The sequence below is a fragment of the Corvus moneduloides genome, chromosome 5, assembly GCF_009650955.1.
Source record: "Corvus moneduloides isolate bCorMon1 chromosome 5, bCorMon1.pri, whole genome shotgun sequence".
NCBI lineage: Eukaryota > Metazoa > Chordata > Aves > Passeriformes > Corvidae > Corvus > Corvus moneduloides.
Window position 1 is genome coordinate 60,617,036 of NC_045480.1, and position 20,686 is coordinate 60,637,721.

Below are 20,686 nucleotides of genomic sequence, written 5' to 3' on the forward strand. Positions count from 1 at the left end.
TATGGCATTAGAAAAGCCATCAATATTGAAACAAAATAAATGACATTAATGGGAAAGTATTAGGCCTTCAGAGCCATGGCTACAAGCAATTATATGGATTCCAAAGGAGGAGGAAAAACAAAAAAACCACAAGCCAAATATTAAATTTACATAAGAAAAACACTCATATAGTATTTTGAAGCAAAATCAAACATATCCCAGCAAATATTAATTTAGCCCCTTACTAAAGTATTTCATTAGAATTTCAATCATTGCATATATTTATTTTTTACGTGTTTATGATGACTAAGTGCATTCTGCCTTTGCCATAAAGAGATAAGGTTCTGTCTCTAATGCCATTTGAGTGTCTAGAATGATGTTAAGTGTGCTGCAAAGTGCATTATGTGATATTTCCATTTTGCTGTAGATCATTATTATGAAATGGAAATTATCATGTCCATATTTTGTGCACTTCGCAATTTACAAGCTGATTACATAAACCTTATTTGGGGGCTATCAGAAAATAGTTATCCTTCAAGCATGGAGTATTTTATCAGTTAGCCTCTTCCCTTACCAACTATACCAATATTAACTCAACAAGCAAAGCACACCTAAAGAGCATGTAGGATTCTCTGCTTCTTAGCAAAGCTTCTTAACTGAAATCCAGAGACACAAACAGATGGAGTAAACCACAAGGTACATACTCAGCAAAATTACAGATGTACAAAGTATTGAAGGAAATCTGGTTTTGCACAATTGTAATAAATGCCTTACTAAAAATTCTTTTAAGTGTTGAAATAGGCTATTGGTTTTTTGCACCCTCATAATTTTTTTCTTAAACAGTCTTTTTAGATTTGAGTATAACTCACTTAACAAAAGAGAAACAGCATTAAACAGTTATTCAACGTTTCATTTTTAACCCTATAAGCTAGAGCCCAAAATTCATATTTACAATATGTTTGCAGACATCCTATGCCATAGTATAATGACTTTTAATTTGAACACTTCCAGTTAATTTTATTCATAAAATTTTTATTTTGTTTCTGTATATTATAGAAATTACTAGTGCTTGGGAATTAATTTTTTCTTTCCAGAAGACAAGTAGTCATTGAATAATGAATAAAGGTTACTTGGAAAAACAGTTTGTTGTCTACTCACATATTTCTCTCGTGCTTATTATTCTACTACATTCAAATAACAGTATCTTAATACATGAGCATATTCAGCTATGTTCCAGCCTAAATATGTTCCAGTTATTCATAAGTATTAATTAAGGATGTACTAGAAGGACTTGAACTTGCATTTCAGATTTGCAAGTGAAACTTAAGCACAAGTCTCAGCTAAAGAAGTTAGACAAGTATCATTGTAATGAAGGTACCTGCTGAGAATTCCAAAAGGAATTCATTCTGAATTAGTCTGGAAGTACTGTTTTTACTTTGAAATTACTCACCATTTCCTTGTAACTCAAAAAGATGTTCGTTTGTTTAAAATTTGGCAGAAAAGAAAACAAGTTACTGAACTGTGGTTCAAGCTTGAATCACATAAGACACCAAGAAGAAAGCTAGCGCTGAGAAAGCATTTAATTTTAAAAATTATTTTTCTAAACAATAGGGCTAGAACATTCAAAATAAATTCTATCACACTTTTATAGCAAAGTCAAAAGTCACAAGAGACTCATCCTGTTTTTCACTGTTCTAACAAAACACCAGTTCTCTGACATTCACCCACACTAAACACTGACATTCACCTTTTTTATATTATTCTTTTTGAAAAAAACAACACCTGGAAAACCTTGTTTACCTTTAGGTTTGACCATGAGACATTATGTCAAATCACTAGAGCATTGCTGCACAAAAATATTTTAGAACACCCCAAAAACCCTTACCTTGGTGCAGAGCTTCCCCAGGCTCCATGCTTGTCTGTCAGGATGTTGACAATTTTCTGTATTAGTTGTGTTGCAGTCACCTGGTCCCGGTACTTCGCTGCTGTGATCAAATGATGACACATTTTTTCTTCTTCCCGTTTGTCTGCAGAGTACTGGGCACACAGTGACTGGCAAGAAAATAAATACCTTTATTACTTTACATTTTAATTACACCATCCAAAGGAAGTTCGAAGTACTTCATAATTAATTACTTATACAAAACCCTCAAGAGGAAAGAATCAACCCCATTTTCCAGGTTTGAGAATTGAGGCCCTGTGCAGCTGCCCATAGGAAATCCGTCCAGAGGGCCACGTAGAGGATCTTGGTTTGCCATGAATTCTTTAACCACATCACACACACACTCAAAATTTAGCAAAAGCCAACACGTTAGTGGCCAGACTGCATAATAAAACATATAAAATAAAAGTGGTTATGCCTATAACAAAGTGAATAGCTTTAAAAAAACAATGGTAAATCTCAGAATAAAGAATGTCAGCTAGCTGACCACTCCACTCCCATGACTCTTCATTAGATTTGGGGAGCCAACTGCTTGCTGTTGTTTATATATCTAAGAAAGTTAAGGAGAAAAATCCACATTTTTTCAGACAGACAGAAGATAAAATGCATCTGAGGACTAAATCAATCTTTACCAGGTGGCTTCTTGAAGTTGAGCACATTTGCAGGCCAGCATGGGAAAGTCAGTAACTTTCTTAGCAGTATTAGACCTGTTGTAGAAACATCTCCTGCTTGCCAACCTACTCGAAATCAAATTCTAGCAAACAAGAACTGTAAGTCACACCTACTAACTGAACTCAAAACTATGAGAGATTCTTTGTTACAACATTGTGTCATCGTTTTGGTTTTTGTTGACCTTCTGAAAATTTTCTTGTTCATACAGAACTCAAAAAACCAGCATCAAATTTCTATCACCCCCTCATCAAAACCCCGTTTTGCTGTACATGAAAACCCACAAGAAATTCAAATATTGGTAGAAACAATAAAGGCTTTTCCCCACTTCAGCACTCCCTGTTTGTAATTTCAGTTTTCATCTGGCAATTCCACAGATCACATACGCCAGACAAAGCATTTCAGCCTTTGTCAATGATTGGATTATTCTATGATCTAGTTAGTGGAATGGACACAAATGTCTGCCTAACAACAAAAAAAATTGCTTTTTCTTTGTGAAGCACAGCTGATGCAGACACTAGTACAATTATTTCTTAGAGCTTAGGTATCAGCACAATATCATATGCTTTTTTTTTAATGTTTAAAACAGTAGCAACGCTTTTTCTATGTATGTACAAGCCCTAGAAACTTGCTGCAAACAAAAAAATCAGCAGGCTATAAATGCTATTTATATACATGTGTATATATAAATATATATGTCATATAAAGTGATAGAAAGGAAGAATGTGAAGAAAACACAAAATAAAATTTGGGGTTGTGTAGATTTTCACAGACACTAGACAACGAAAATGTACTAACAGACGAATAAATTTTAAAGAACTATTCTGATGACTTTGATATATTTAAATATTTCCTCATAATTTTCCCATACTTTTCAGCAAAGCTCACCTGATGAGCAGACATCCAGGAGGACTGAAGAATAAGCAGCTGACTTTCCAAGTCAATGAGACATCAAAAATTGTCTTTTGTATTCCTACATGAAGCACTCTGCCACCCTTCTTCACAAAAATATGACTAAATCATACCCAACACTAAACAGGATTTTCCTAGCTCTTTCCAAATACAGCTGTCTGTTCCAATACATTGAACTATTTTGCACCCATGATGATTCCGACTTCTTTTCAGCACTTTGTAAATGTTTCATAAGCTGTTATTTTTAAGTTGCCTGAAAGAGCAGAATTCTAAAAACAAGCGAATAAGGTAAGCTAAGTAGTAAAATGTTTTAAAGTGCTCTTTAATGGATCCTCCTTTACAATTTGAACAGCAACTTTTCATATCTGACATAAAATCCATAGATATAAATCACATTAGAGGGTTATTCTTTCCCCATTATCAATCTCTGTCTCTTTATGGAACATTAAAGTCACATTTGACCTTAAAACATGATAAAATGGAAATCAAACTAGAATGTTTTGTAAAAGATATAATGAACTTGTACCTCTTTAAAAAAAGTCTCTTTATGATGTGATTTTGAACACATCCTTCATTAAATACCAACAAGGATTTTCAAAATGTAGCTGTGACAAACGAAGAAAAAAAAAAGGTATTTTATTGTCCTGACAACGTCTGTGAAAACACAACCAGCCTGTTATAAACTGGAAATGTAACTCCACTTTTCAGGAAATTCAGGATTTAATATGAATAGAAATTTGCAATTATACACCAAAACTGAGAAACTCCCACAGGCAGCAATCCCATGAACTTATAGCATCACTCTAGGAGGAACTCTTAACCACTGCATGCTCTTTACAATATATATTTTACAAACAAAAAAGAAAGAAGCCACAGTTTTGCCAGATGTCTGCCACATGCATATCTAGTTATTACCCCTAAGAAAGTTCTGCAAGAATAACCTCCTCTTTGATCATACAGCTGTCTCACCAGTTGTTCAGTGGTTTCTGCCATATATATATATATATATATATATGCGCCAAATATACAGCAAAACAGAAGTTATTTCTCCACCTCCCTCTCTCAAATTCTTTGAATACAGAAGTGAAAGAAGACTGGTTCCACCAAAAGAATCAGAAAAAGACCCATTCTGAAGTAGCCAATCACCACTAGACTATTCTGAAAGCACTAAAAAGTTCCCATTTCTCTTCATTTTTCATTTTCCAGATGCCAGGTTCACCTGATCCACCGCTTCCTAAGATACTACACCAGGATATAGAGTGGTACAGTTAATATTTCACACTAAATCCCAATCATTCCATTTATGTAAAATAGAAATCCAGCTTGATTTCTGTTTGTGCACAATCTCAAAAATGTATTTGTACAGTTTTATTTCTTTCTCAGTGTTTGATCTCTCGCACCTGCAATGTGCACCCTATCATGCCAGAATATGGTTTTACAATTAATATACACAGCTGCAGGCAAACAGGGTTGTCAAACCTTCCTTCCTTCCTGCTGCTTTGGCCGACATGATTTCTGTTACCTGTTTGGGCAAGTGTGCAATGAAACTGTAACCACGAAAGTAGCGCAGTCATCCTTAGGATGAAACTAAGTGTTGAAAGGAAAAAAAAAAAAGCATTTTCATATACACACACCTCAAGTGTTATCTCCAAAAAGTCTTAAATTCAGTGACTGTTTAAAGTTTTACAAAGGGGAAGTGTATTAAGCATGGCATAGAGGCAAGACCCTTGTTTTCCAGCCCTTCATCCTGGATAGAACAAAATCCTTCGCTTTGCCATTATCACAGAACCAGGTTTTTTCCTCTCTCCCACTCTCTGCCCAGACAAGACTGCAGGCAAGCTGAACATGAAGGTTATCTGAAGATTCATTTTTAAGGAACAGGAAGGGGCACAAGGTTGTCCAAAAGGCAAATTATAGATGTGAAAATACAATACATTCTGTATGCAGGAAATATTCCAGAAACACTGACAGGGTGAATTAGTCTATTTTGCCTGTCTATATTTCAGTGAGAGGAGGATTAACTTAGTTTTCAGAACTATTTTATCTTTGATCTTTATAAAAATGTCAAGTAAAAGATTTTCTCTGCATGGTACCATCTCCATCGTGCACCTCTGCAGCCCCAAAATGACAATGTAATGCTTTCTACAAGCGATTCAAAGTTCAATAGTGTGGGGTTTTTAGAAGAAATGTTGCACCTTTTTACTCTTATTCTTCAACTCTGAGATCGCTGAACACTTTTACATATGCCAGTTCCTTTGTCTAATTTACCTAAAAGGTACTGGCTTTGTGAACAACCTGTCTCAGAGAGTGTCACTTAAGAGGAAAAGTCATCCATAAGATAACGCACAGTCTTGCCACTAATGCAAATTCCCCACAAATAAGGATATTTTAGTAAATGAAGGAGCTCCTCAGTCCTCTGCTTTCACAGATCTTTGCACTTGACCTCTGACCTGAGGTTTAAAGTCTGGACTAAAAATGCTACCCAGGGAAATCTTACAAAGACTCCTGAATAAGACTTAGAAAAATGAAAGCTTAAAACCTCAACAGCGAACAAAAGTCAACCAATGACAATGTCTGACAGCCACCGTCAATTCTGAAGTGATGCCTCTGTCATCCCACGACTCCAAGTATTGATTTCTCTCAGCATGAAAAAAGCTTAAGCCAATGAAATAGATATAGCATCATCCCCCCGATAATAGCCATCAAGGTTAACACCAGCAGAACACTTATCAAAGTATCTCTTCTATTTCTTCTTGTTTTAATGGACTGAACACAATGCAATGGTTTCTCATCTCTTCAACCCATGGGTTTCCAAATCTCATTTATCCACTTTTGCAGCCTTTTATCTGATTTCAAGATTAAAAAGAATCTGCATCTAAATCAACTGTTTGTAATACAAATGGTGCAGGGGGGGAGGGGGATGAAAAAAACATAGGTTTATAGCCAGACATTCCTGAGGGGGAAAAAAATGTGCATTTAAAATCACAAAAGGAAGGAAAAAAGCATGCAGTTGACTTAGATCACACCAAACACAGACTGGCAAAACTATGGTCATGACCAGAAAAAAAAATTTACCACAATCAATTTGGGTTAGTGATTAGAGAGAAATGCAAGATCTCAAGAGACATCTGGTTTTAATCTGTGCTGAGTCAACAGCTTTATTTTTTACCTTCAAGTCTCACAGAATTAAGCTCTAGTAAACCCAAATAAAGACAAGGCAACAGCACTTTTAAGCATATTGCATCTTTCAGATGAACCCAATTTAGTACAGTGGGTAAATGAGACAAACTAACATGAGTTCAACTGGGAAAAAAGCAGCTGTCAGAATAAAGAAATAGTGAAGAGCAGAGACAAATAACATCAGATTCCTTCTGCAGTGTCCACTAGCACCACAGACTTTTTTCAGCCTTTTTCTTTGATGCTTATCTAATTGATACTATTTGTGCTACAGCAGCACCCTTGGATCAAAGACAAAGCTTTGCACAAACAAGTAAGATCTCTTCCTCTTTGCTAGAAACTGGGATTTCCTACACTATTCCAATACTCTACTTATCTAAGCATCACTGCTAACCACTGGCATAAACAATATGCAGAGAGAAATGTTCTTTTCAAACCCATGAACCTGTTTTTACTGTACTTATGTCCAAACATTTTGCATTCAAATCACGCACTAGGATAGGAACTTTCCTCCCTTCCTCTTTTGCAAATCCGGTTTGTCAGCAGTCCCTTCATGCTGCTCTTGTTTAAAATAGTCTAAGAGCCTAAAAACAACACACTTCGGCAGTAAATTTAACATTTTTTGGGTTCACATCTTCCAAGTACAAAGCATTTTTCAAGCTAGAAAGAATCCAAGCAGAATTCCCTATGCTCTAGAAACAGTAAAGCTCAGCACTCCTGCACAGGTGGCTCCATGCTCTCAGATTTGATATTAAGCAAAGGAGCCAGGGATGATCTTTTCAGGCATTCCCCAAGCACACTGTATCACCCTCGTGACATTCAATGGCTTCAACACCACCACAGAGATTAGTGCTGTATTAATACACTGAAGAACTTCTAGTCCAGTGCAACAAGCAAATCAAATCCATGAGCAACTTCTGGAACTGACAAACTCCTTTATTTTATAAGGAACATCCACTCTGCCAAAAAATGACATACACTTACACAATCTAAGGGTTCACTACACGTTCCTAGTGAGGGCCAAATTAAGGTCACACCAGTGTGATATTTCACAAGTGCTGGATACTTGGTTTTGCTATCTTTTCATATTGTCCTTTCTGTGCAACTTATGTTTTAAAAAAAAGGCGGTGGGGGGGGGAGAGAACCTTTTAATTATCTGAAAACATATAATTGAAGTGGGCCAAATACAAAGCTCTGGAATGTCCTCATTCACTAACTGTGACTACCACCTCTCCAACTGCCTCGTTCCACGGAGGCACAGTAAGGATTTCCATTGCCTTGGAGGTGGGTACAAAGCAGTTCAGCAGTTCTGGCCCGAGCAGCCAAATGACTGCTTCCCTAGGATTCAGATTTCCAGACACCCCGCTGCCAGCACAGTTCTTTTACAACTCACAGCACCAAGACTTGGCACAGGAGTGACACCTGAACAGATTGAAAGTCACATGCACTTCAGATGGCACAGCTAAACCTGAAATGAAATCTCTAAATGCAGGTAACACACACCAGGCAAGGATTTCTGAACAACACAGCTCACTAGTTAAGAAGCCCTTAAAGGTACTACCTAAAAAGCAATTTTTCACGAGTTCTGTACCAGATGAATTCTGAATCATTTTTCATAATAGGGACCAAAGGTACATTTCTCTAAGTGGGGAAACAATAATACCTTAAAACATGGGAAAAATGGACATTCTCAATAACTGGAAAAATGTAGCCAGAATGATTCAGACAAGCAGATAAACCAAAGGATAATCTGGAACCCTATTACAAAATGCCTTGTACCACTAGTTCCCCTCGTAAGTGGTACGGAGTATTTTGTAGTAAAGTTCCAAATTAAGTCACTATAAATATGGCTTCAGTCTCTAGCTATAAAAGAAAGTGAAACACATTTGCATGACTTAAAATTCTTTAATTTTGATAGCTATCAAAGAGACAGATATAAATACTTAAGTGTATCAGTATTTTAACACCTGACTTATGTTAATGGTCTCAACACTTACCTTAGAGGAATGTATATTTCTATATAGGATTCTTTATTATGTAAGTGCTCACATTCATATTATATGTAGCATCCTAAGCAAATATAATCAACATACCTCTGTTGATTTTGTTATTTATTGTTTGATATTCCTGCTACATCACACTCACTAAATTTCCTTATAAATTTGCAAAACACATGCAAAGAATATTCATTTCCAGCCAAAAACCTCTTCATAAACAGCTTCCAAGCTTATGTAAAGTTCCAGCTTTGCAAAAGGCGGAAAGATTAGCCCCTTGAGATATCCCTGCAGTCTGGGGTCTGTGTTTCTGTTTCTATTTTCTACATAGTTCCCCTCGAGCACTTTTCAGCTTCCCCTGTTTAGTGTCTTGGATTCAGAACACAACTCTGATTTTAATCCAGGAGTTTGAGAATGTATCAAAATCTATAACTTCATGAACAAAGAACAGAGAGATCACATTCATTTGAGATAACAAGCATTGAGGCATAATAGTTTCCTATCTTGCCATGACCGGTTGCTGTTGCTGCCTGTTCCGAGCCTCCCTTCCCCCTCCCTGAGACAAGCCAGGACTTGCCTCTGCCACGTGCTCCGAGCTCCTTTGTTCCAAGCGCGGGCAAAACCAAACGTAACTCAAACTCTTTAGCAGTGTCTGATTGGCCGCTCACCCCGGGTCCGCCCCCAGTCCTCCCCTTTCCCCTTCTCCTAATAAAAGAAAGGACCAAGGAGGGGTCCGCCCTCCTTGGCTTTGCAACTCTTTCTGAGAACATCTCTTGTCGTCTGTTTCTTTTTCAAAGCTGTAATTGCGGGAATTAGGCAAGCCGGGAGCTATATTTCTCCTCTTTGCTTCTGCTGGTGGTATTTGCTTTGCAGCTGATACAGGTACCACTTTTAGAGCTACTGAAATGCTGGATTGCCCGTGCTACCTCTCTAGGCTGCCCGAGGCTTTCTAAGGCATTGAACTATGAGCTTAGCCGGTAAAAAGCTGTAAGTGTATCTCCTCAGGTTGCATGCCAGTAACAAGCACATCTCCAATAAACATCAGTACTTTGGATACCACGTTGTTTTCAGATCTGTCTGGGCTCCTAAAGATGTCACTTATGAGGCTTAGTGGCAAAATAAAATTTAAAAGAATTAAAAACTTGTAGTTGTCCTTACAAACACAAATTTGTTACCCAAAAGGTAACTCATCTATCCTTCACCAGCTTCTACCATGGATGCTCCAAGAGCTGATTTACTGGCCTTGATGTCTGACAGTTCAGGACCTTTTCAGCCTCTCACAGTGGAGAATGATCACCTTGCCTGGTACATATCCTTGAGAAACACTGCTAAATAGGGCAAACACAGTATGGCAAAGTATTTCCTTCCTGCACATGGAAAAAAATCCCTTTAATTACTGCCATTAAGCGACCTTCATCTGTATCTGCAGAAACATTTTCATTAATTATTAAGGAAAAGTATTAAGGGTGGATTTTGGTTTGTTGGGATTTTTTTGGTCAGAGAAATTTCAAATTACTATGAGAGAATCTGTGAAAAAAGAAGGATTACATGTAATTTTATTCTCAAGTCTATTCAAGAATAACATGTTCAGTGCTGCCAATTTACAGCTTTCTAACTTCCACTCCAAACTCACTCTTTACCTTTTTGTAAACTAAGATTCTTGAGTGAATTATCCTTTCCAGGACCAAGTATTTTAAAAGCAGCATATTTTTATTAAGATGATGATGAAATGGGAAAAGATTTTTTAAGAAAATAATCCAGAAGCCAAGAGAAGGAGTTTTAAAATATGGCCTATATGGCCTTTTATAGCAGTTATTCTTTAAAATCATTCCTAGTCACTTACTTTGGAAACATGTTAAGAGTCACAATCCCAACTTTGGCTTAACCTCTGCCTTATCTTAAAGCCTCCTGTCAGAGTTCTTATAGCATCAAACTATGAAAATCAAACTGTTTTAACTTTATTTTTTCCTCTCTCCTTTTTTCCAGTATTCTATGTTCTGTGTTTCATTGCAGCTAAAGTATGAGATTTTTTCCTTTATCATTGGTTCTCATGCACTAAGCTAACATGATTTTTGAATTTTAGAACAGCATGAGATGTGTATGAACAGGGGGTCTTTGTAACTAATATTTTTTATTCAGAAATAGTTCCACCATCCTTGAAAGGTTGACATTTGGCTCTAAAAATTGTTGGGGGGAGGATAATTTAATTTCTTTTTAAAACTATGTGATTTTACTATCCATAAAAAGACAGCATTTGAAATATTCCCATTATTGAGAGCATGAGAAGACAACAGCCTCTGCCTTTTTTCACAGCAGTCTTAAGTGAAAAACACTCATTCATACAACTCTAGATCCTTATACTGAGCAATATGGAGCAAAGACTGAGAATGTTGCTTTAAAATTCGGGGTTTTTTTTGCTCTCTTGGTTTAAATGAAAAGACTGCAATGATGCAAGAGACAGTATTGCAACCACCATAGATGCTCCCTTCAGAGAAATGAAGAACTGTGTAGCACCAAGCAGTTTCTACTGGCATCATCCTTTATGTTGTCAATTTTAATTTTAAAAAACAATAATACTCCCTAAACACATTTGTTTACATAAGAACACATAAAAGCCTCTTCCTAAATTTTCTGTTTATTTGTCATTTCAATGTTAAATACCAGAACTTGTGAAAGGTCCTATTTCAAGGTTCTGATGTTCTTGTTGAGTTTTGATTCTGGCTCTGTTTCAGCTCAGCATGCAAGGTTTTTCTGTCTGGTTGCTTTGGTTTGTTTTTTTTAATGGTATGAGGGTGATTTCATAGCACCCCTCAACAACAGTTATCAGCATTTTCTACAAACAGCTGAACTCAGGGATGTTGGTGTAAGACCAAAAAACAAATTACACATTCCAGCTGCACAAATCCTGCTTAACTAGACTTCGCTAATTGACTTTAATTCAGTGTAAAATAATAAATTCAGTACTTGGAGCTTGTAACATTTAGAGCACAATAGCCATGCAGGATAAAAAAAAAAAACCAACACAAACCTGTGGATTTTTAAAACTCAAATCTGAGATTTGGTGTGGATTACAGTTCACTCATTAAAATTATAGGTTTTGAAATAAAGAACAGCGACTAATCAAAATCAGCAGCTTCTACCAAGTGCACACAAAACCGAAAGAAATACTGAAATTACATAAAACATTATGTAAAACACATGTAAGCGACAGTTATTGGAAATACCAAAGAGCCATGTAACAACATCTCTTACACACTTTAACAGCTTCAGTTACACTCCAGCCAGTAATCTACTTCTAATATTCCAAATTTCTGAGCAGCTTCAAACAACTGTGACTCAAAAATAACGCAGGAAACATCCTCCCTCCTCCCATGCCGACCATATGAAATTGCCTTGCAGGACAGCACTGGGCCAGTGCCAAGATGAGTGATGCTGGCTACAGGGCTCTCAACAACTGCTTAGAAATGAGGTATTTGGGGTTTCTAACAGGCAGCACAGGAAAAAATAAGCAACAATATTTTAGAAGTCAGAATATCTGATTTTTTTTTTTTTCCTTATTGTAAATGTTCCCTTGGGACCAAGGGCCAGCATGGAGCCAGCACAGCTGAGGATGACCCAGTCTTGCTGATGGGAGTGGAGAGACACCAGGGACAAGCCTGGCCTCTGGTCCTAAGCTATGACAACATTTGTTTCACAAGTTCCATACATTCTCTATAATATAGTAACCCATCCAATAATTTTGCTTCCTTTATCTGTCAAGAATTGGCATCAGTCACAAAAGATGGAATCTCAAACTGCTCTAAGGACACCAGACAATCCAGAAGAGTTCTATAAGACTTCAATCTCCTGCAAGGACGGGCAGCGAGAAGGACTGAAGGAGCATAAACATCTCAAAATCGACTAGGCCATAATCTTGGCATTACTACTTAGACTCAGAATTTGTTCCTGCAAATTTTTAATCAGAAAAACCCCCAGTATCTTTGCACTAGGACACAAAAGAAAAAAACATGGAATGATGACCTAAGCACTTGCACTGCTCATCATAGTCACTATCATCACCTTCCAAGCCCTCCTTCCAAGTGATATATAAATGTTTTCTTTTAAGATGGCCAGAAATCTTTGAAGATGCATTTTCTAAATAGTGAATTAGTAACAGGGACTTAGAAATGTGAGCAGGAAACAGGTGGGAGGGAGGAGTGGTGAGGAAAAAAAAAACAGGAAACATCTACTTGTGTGAAGCAGAATAGTGAGGACAGTTTGGTTTTCTGATTAGAAAATCTTCCTAAGGATTGACTCTGCCACTTCCAGTTGGACTCCAGACTACCAGTGAAATCCAGAGGTTTCTAAGTCACACGATGATCACCAGAAGAGCAACTTAACTGCCTGACACATCTTCCTTTTCTTGACCTAAGACCATCTCAAAGGAATTGGCTCAGTTTTCTCCCATTTAGGTCAAAGAGAAAAATTAGTAGATAGACTCATTCTGTAAACACTTCGATAAAAGAATAAGATGAAGCAGGAAGGCAAAGGTTTTTTAACTCACTTATAGTGATTCCCACTAAAGGGCAAATACAGGAAAGTTAAGATAAAAACCTGGACTGAACAGCAGTGAGGTAGAAGTGGTGATGTGAAAGGATCTTTCAGTTCCAGTTAAGAATCCTGATTAGTACAGTCTTGTTCCCTTCCCTGGAAAGCTGCATAGATCTACTCAGAAATGAAAAGGTAGCTTTATAAAAGCTCAGGAATATCACCCTTGGATGGATGTGGCTTTATAGCTTTCCATTTCCCCCCCGGTCCCAGATGGACTTCAAGCTCCATCTAGTACTAAAGATACTTTTATCAATTTAGTTGTAAAATCCTTACTTAAGCAATTACTGTCTCTTTTCAGCCATCACTCATGCAGGTATTTATTTCTGCACATCACAGCATTTTGCATTCATTATGGAGCATTCTCCGTGAGAGGCTGAAGCTTTCAATGGAAGGAGAAATTAAACTCTTACACTAAATGCAACGTTTTGTACAATTTTCTCCTCAATAATGTACTAATAGATAAAAGAGAAAAATACTCTATGGAAGAAACACAGACAACAGTAAAAATTTTAACCGTAAGTACTTTCAGGCACTACTGACAAACACCTTCAAACATTTTCTAAACAGCCTAGTATCTTAATGTGTGTTGCCTCAAAGTTGATTTTCCTAAGTTACCTTCACGAACATCAAAGAATACACCTGCAGGTATCAACTTTGTCATGCCTCGATCAGGACACTGATTAAATACAAAATGAGACTATTCCTACTATGATTTTAGTTCCAACGAGAATGACGAAGGTAACCACAGCTGACATAACCAAGAAGCCATAGGTCAAGATAAGTAGCTGCCCAAAATATGGACCTGAATTTCAATTCATTACTCTTTAGGGTCAGGTATGCTATGTCCTTTAGGCACATCCAAACCTGTTTTGGGGTTGCAAATCAATCTAACATGAAGATACTCGTTCTCCCTCTCTTTTATAGAAATATCAGTGTGCAAGTGCTTGGATAAATCATCCAGATAAAAAGCAGACTTTGCAATGCTGGTTAAGGTTCAGAGTTTTAAAAATAAACTCTTTTTACATTCAGCTGTAGACAGTAGTTTAGTGGGTCCGTAAATGAGTGCATAGTGCAGGTACACGAACTTGTATATGCTTTGTTCTTGTCCATACAGCTGCAGAGTGAGCTGCCTTCATAAAGTCACTTCTAAATTTTCATTTCAACCATCAGACACTGCAAAAAAAATTTACAAGTAACACAAATAACAACATCCTACTACCTGTGTGCACCAGTCTACCCCAGTAACTCCAGAACTGGAGAGCTGTTACAAGAAATTCAGCTATAGTCAAGTGGATGGGCTTTAGCCCAACAGCCTGAACTCAGGTCAGTCATAAATAATATTTGTAAATTGGTGCTTTTGCCAGGAAAAGTCAAATGAGAGAAAAACCATGCAGAGACAGCACTAGAGTATAGGGAATTATTTTACAATTTTGTGACCTCTTTCTTCAATTGCTGTTATAAACAACCTTTTTACATAAAAACAATACTTTTGAAAATGAAATTGTGTTTAGAATATTCAAGACTACTGCCAAAAGACTGTCCAATATGTCTGGACTACAAATGATAATATGGTGAATCAAAAGCTAACACCCATTTAGCAATCAGATGCATATTTCATCCTTAATGAAGGCCTGAAAAGAAGAGTTCACTTTATTCTGGATGCAGGTATCAAAGCAGATCTCACAAAGCAACACAGGCGCATCATCTAAGGATCTTTTTCACATTAAGAATCCTATTAGAAGGAAAACACTAAAAGGTAATTGAATTTCCCTCAGTTATCTTCATCTCTGTCAGCTCCTGCTACAATAACTTACTCTCCAGAGCAGAGATAACTCAATTCTGTCCAGCAAGCATATGTTATGAATCTCCAAAGCAAACTTGTCTAAATCATTCTGGTCTTCCATCAAGGTTGGCTGTAGATATGAACTCTGACAGAAAGCAAACAAATTTATTTTTATCTTTTCAATAATTCGCTTCCCTGTGCCTGGATGGAAGAATCTAAAGATATAAATGTTTCCACTAATTCTGGAATTATAAAGATTGGTTGCAAACATTTGATCTGAAAGTTAATGCTATTAAAAACTCTTCGATTCACTATTCTGTTTTAACAGAAACAAAAAAGCAGTTTCAGGTTCCTGTAGGCAAACAAAAACTAAATTATCATAACTGTAATTGACTTTTTTTTTTTCAGAATGGCTGTGATATTTACATTTTCACCTTCAGTGGAAATGTTAACTCTACAAATAATAACAACAGAAGAATATTCTAACCTTTTATTTCATCAAAGCTCTGAAAACATCAATAAGCACAAATCCTCCACTCACGTAAACAAACTACTTTTATTTTAAAAGTCACATTTTAGGAAGGTATAATGACTTATTCTAGACCAAAATCACAAAAGCAAAATAAAAGAAAAAGCAGTCAGAGAAAGGGTATATGACAAGAATCAGTATAGCTAATTCCAGAAGGAGAGGAGCGAAAATATGAGATTAGGACCTGGTCAAACTAACATTAACTGTACAATTCCTGTCAGTTTGTTTCAGGCTGTTCAAAAGATATGTAAAAAACAGTCTGAAGAATGAGTGAATAATGAATTGCTGACACTCAGTTACTCAGAATTGTTTAGTCACAAAGGAGATGTGAGGAACTGGAGGGAAAGCTTGGAAGACCAAGTCATCATCACAATAAAACAGCACAGGAGCTTCACCTTAGATAAAAAAAACATGGAAAATATGAAATAGAAATTTTAGACATAAAATGAACACCATGGTCATCTTTATCTTTGCTCCTTTTTGCCATAATTTTGCAGCTATTGGAATCAATCCTTCACTACACTTGTTGGAGTCAGCCTCCCAACTGTAAGCTTTGAGTGTAGTTATCAGCTATTATCAGCAACAGCTTTATTCTATTAATTACAACAGTGTAACGAACAGAAGGTGCTCTAGGAAATACTGGTTGTGATCCATGTCTCCTCATCCAACCTGACTCACTACCAGGGAAAAGGCATTTTACAACCCAAGCGTCACTTCAAATCGCAGAAGAGCGAGAGTGTGTTCCGGGAAAGTGTTACCACATTTGCCCTTTCAATAAAGTCTTCCTTTAGAATGCACAATTTGACATAGGGTAATAGGCTTGACAGTGAAGCCCAAAGATTAAAACACATAATAAGAAAGAAATAATACAAAATGAAGATAAATTCAAGTTTACAACTTAGCAGAGTATTTAAGTCCAACCTACTAGTTGAAATACTGAGAAAAAACATCTTCAGGTATACGGACCCTGAAGATCTTCTGTGACCTTGTCAGTTCCAATATCAGAATTATTTTAATAAAATGTCTTTCTCATTTAGATCAAACCAAGTTACAACAAAACACATAGGAGAGATGTGAACTGTCACCACTGCTTTTTCTCCAAAGCTGAAGAATCCCTAACACTGTTCTTAGAAAGGTGCATAAGCAAAGCCAAGTTATCTCAGGACAGAAATTTTAGAATAAAATCTCCAATCAAGCACAATAGGATACTTGCTTTGTTAGTGCTAGAAAATTACATTCTATTTACACTGTATTACTTCAGTCAGGATTATTTGAGAATCATTACCTGGCATGAGCTACCATAAAAATCTGTACATGAATAATAAACTAGGTAAACAATACTGATTTATTTTTCATGAACAGGTGAGAACAACAACATTTCTGATGGGAACATCTCATTTGAAGCAAGAAATTTCTTACCTGGCTAGCTTAGTTTTCATATTATAAATACAAAAAGATGCAGAAAAACATGGAAAATGTTTTAATAGACAACACAAAATCTGTATAAAAAGATACAATATTAGGGGTTCAAAGGAAACATATGCCATCCAAGAGAAGGCTGCTTAAAAACAAACAAAAAGCTGGAATGGCTAAGCTGTAGAGAAAGAAGGCTGTAAGAAAATGGCATTCTTCAGTAAGTCTCCCCAAAGAAGGAAAACAGAAAAATACATCCACTATGGCATGATAGTTTTAAAAACAGAACAAAGCAGGTTAAAAGAGATGGAGGAACAATTGCATAAAGCCATAAAAGGCAGCAATAAATTATTTTTCAAACCAATCAGGAGGAGTAAGCCCATTAAGGTGTCTCTGTAGAGCTAATAGAAGATCAAAGGGCAGAAAGTGCTCTTGAAACATATGACCACCACAGAACAGAGATGTTATAAAAGAAAACTGGGATGAGAGCAACTGCTGGGACCAGACAGTGTCCACTCAGGTAATCCAGAAGAACTCAGGGATGAATACAGCCATCAGCTGCAGTGTTCTTGTTCAAACTGCCTCAGTGCCAGAGGAATGAAATACCCCAAATGGACTCGGGAGGACTGCAGGGAGCAACACAGCAATAAGTCTGAAATTTCTGAAAGGCAAACTTGGAGCTGTGTCTAAAGCAAAAAGCAAACCGAGGAATAAACACACTGGCAAGAGCCATCAGTGCCTTTCTAAAGGAAGTCAGGCTTCATTAGATTTCTTTCAACAAGCCACTTGAGACAGACAAGAAAGATCCGGCTCATCAAGTCTAAATGCCAAAAAGATATTTAAATAAAGGCAGGATGAGGTAAGGCAGATAGGAACACCTTACGATGGAGTTAAGATGTATTCCCACAGCAAAAGATAAGTTCAAAGACCTATGGAGAGTAGATAAATTAAGCTTATTGATAATTTCTAGCGAATATAACAATCTGTAACAATACTTACAAGAGGGGATAAACAGTTTTTAAAACAAAGTTTACCATTCACAGGAAAAGAAAAATAAGTAGATGCGTTAAATACGTAAAAGAAGTGAAAAGGGCCACAAAAAGTTCAAATCTCAAACACTGTAAACCACTGTGCATGACCTTCCTGGATTTTTTTTTTTTTTAATTACACTTAGTTTGTAAATGAAACATCTTAGATTATAGAATGTGGAAGAATCTCAACAAGATACTGCTTAGCACTAAGCATTAATTACAAAGCAATAAAACTTCATAAGCATCAAAAAAATAATAGATTTTTTAAAATATGAAGTACCTACAGCCATAAATCTATTTAGTTTCTATATTCAATATGATTTGAAAAGCCCAATAATATGTTGATACTTATTAGATTTAATCCTACATGCAGTTTGTCTCATAACGGGTAAAAAACATTATCCAAAAAAAGGGAATGAACCTCACTTCTTGTTTCATTAGAAAGGTTTATAGGAGAGAGCAGTTCTTAAATGAATTTTCTGTCAAGCTGCTTCAGGAACAATATTATCATGTCACAGAATCACAGAATGGTTTGGGCTGGAAGGGACCTCAGAGCTCTTTTAGTTCCAACCCTCTGCCATGGGCAGGGACACCTTCCACTACCCCAGATTGCTCAGGGTCCCATCCAGCCTGGCCTTGAACACTTCCAGGGATGGGGCATCCACAATTTCTCTAAGCAACCTCTTCCAGTGCCTCACCACTCTCACAGGGAAGAATTTCTTCTTAATATTGAATCTAAGCCTGTCCTCTTTCAATTTGAAGCCACCATCCCTTATCCTGACACTAAATGCCTGTGGAAATAGACCCTTTCCAGCTCTCTTATAGCCCCCTCAGGTACTGAAAGCCCACCAGTAAGGTCATTCTGGAAGTTCTCTTCTCGAGAGAAAGGTAAGAGCTACCTTTGATAACTCATAGACATGCTTCTGTAATGTATTTTAATTTAAAACTGAAATATAACAAAAAGAGATCTCAGTATTCCAGTGCAATTTTTTGTTCTTTCTCCTCCCTTTGCTTATTAAAGCACAGTGAAAGGGAAATCACAATTTTTCACTCCTTCTTTCATATTTAGGCAATACTTTATCCCAACGCTTCCCAGGCATAGGGAAAATGTTACAATGTTTGAACAGAAAAGGAACTCTTCATTTCAGTATCCTTTGTTTCACATGAGACAATTAATCCCAAAACTTGCCACCTCAGGAATAAGAGAAATTTAATCTCCTAGTTTGGGACTTCCCAACATATTGCAGCAGAACAAAATTGGTTAATCCTCCCATGGAAAAAAAAAATATTCTCCTGTGCTCAGCACTCTGTGAAGCATTTATAATACCTCAAAAATGTGTTTAGAAATAAAAGCCGATTTTTTTTCTTCCTTCTACTGACAGACAGATGGTGCTGTAACACCTAAACGGCCCAATGCAAAGGGCAGCATTTATTTAAAAATTTAAATTTGAGAGAGTCAAGCCCATTCATAACAAAATTTGTAAAGCCTTATTTTTCTGTGAGGGAACATCTAACCTCCTTTGTATTGCCCCATTACATTTCTGCAGTCTTAAGGACAACAACTTTTGGGTACATTCCCACGACTTGCACTATGCATTATCTCTGTGCGTTCTGTGGAGAACCATCGCTGCTGACCCACTCTACAAGAGAGAATTCCCACTGAAAGCACTACAGAATCCTTTGTTTTAATAAGGACATTACCATTAAGTGTGCTGAAAAACATTTAAACTAAAAAGGATGTTGCAAGAGCCACAGAAGGATATTTTTTTTATGCACAGGTTCTATAACAAAGCAGCTTTTGTTAAAAACACTGAAAAACTATGGAGAATATGGACCCAGTCAAGGATTAAAACCTCCTTTCCCACAGTAACTTCTTGTTTGATACAGAAGCAACAATCATCTACAGAAACTACAAAGACACCAAATACCTTTCCACTATTCTTTCGGGGCTCTCAAACATTCCCTTTGACTTACAGGTATTCTGCCAGAATTGATTTGCAGTAATTTTTAGTCACTTCCTGATACAAATAACATATTCCAACATTTAATGCTTAGTGCACCAAAGGAGAAAAGGTGTGGAATACAGAAGATTATCAATCAAGGGAAGCACTGGATTTTGCCTTCTGCCAAGGAAGCAAAAAGCAAACAGCTCCATCCAAGTCACTACTGGAACGCTTGCCTAGCCTTGCATCCCACCTCTATCAAGGCAATACCAGTTCTAAGATTCATTTCCCAGCATGAGCCATGAAGTAAAACATTCTGTTTATTATCACAGCCTGTAAATTGACACTGAATAAGAATTAAAACTGTGAGGAAGTCCAAGTCTTCCGCATGAAAAAACATAACTGAACACAAAAGGACAACAAATTTTACAGCAGCTGGAAATGCTAGATTTAATTATTGAAGAGAAATCATGCAGAGAGTTAGCTGCCTAGCAAAGGTAAAGTCAGGTGAAATTCTCAGTTAATCAACAGAAACAGCCAATAAGAAGAATGCCAGCACTTTATATTCTATGGATGATGAGAATCTGAAAAAAATTAAGACCAAAAATTCAAGGGGATGACACCACACAATCTTTCAAAAATGACACTTTGAGAAGGCAGGTTGTTTTTCCAATTAGAGTAACAGTTACATTTTACTGAAAAAATTACCAAGGGGTTTGTTTTC

The 20,686-nt window shown here is 36.8% G+C and overlaps 1 protein-coding gene across 4 annotated transcripts in view; it reads right to left on the minus strand.

The window, feature by feature from the left end:
• Positions 1-20,686, minus strand: part of LRBA (LPS responsive beige-like anchor protein) — a 373,887-nt gene that overhangs the window by 216,224 nt on the left and 136,977 nt on the right. For all 4 annotated transcript variants that reach the window (XM_032110029.1, XM_032110032.1, XM_032110030.1 and 1 more), the window contains one exon: positions 1,865-2,031. In XM_032110029.1, coding sequence (XP_031965920.1) covers positions 1,865-2,031 — 167 coding nt within the window. The remainder of the gene's footprint in view (positions 1-1,864; positions 2,032-20,686) is intronic.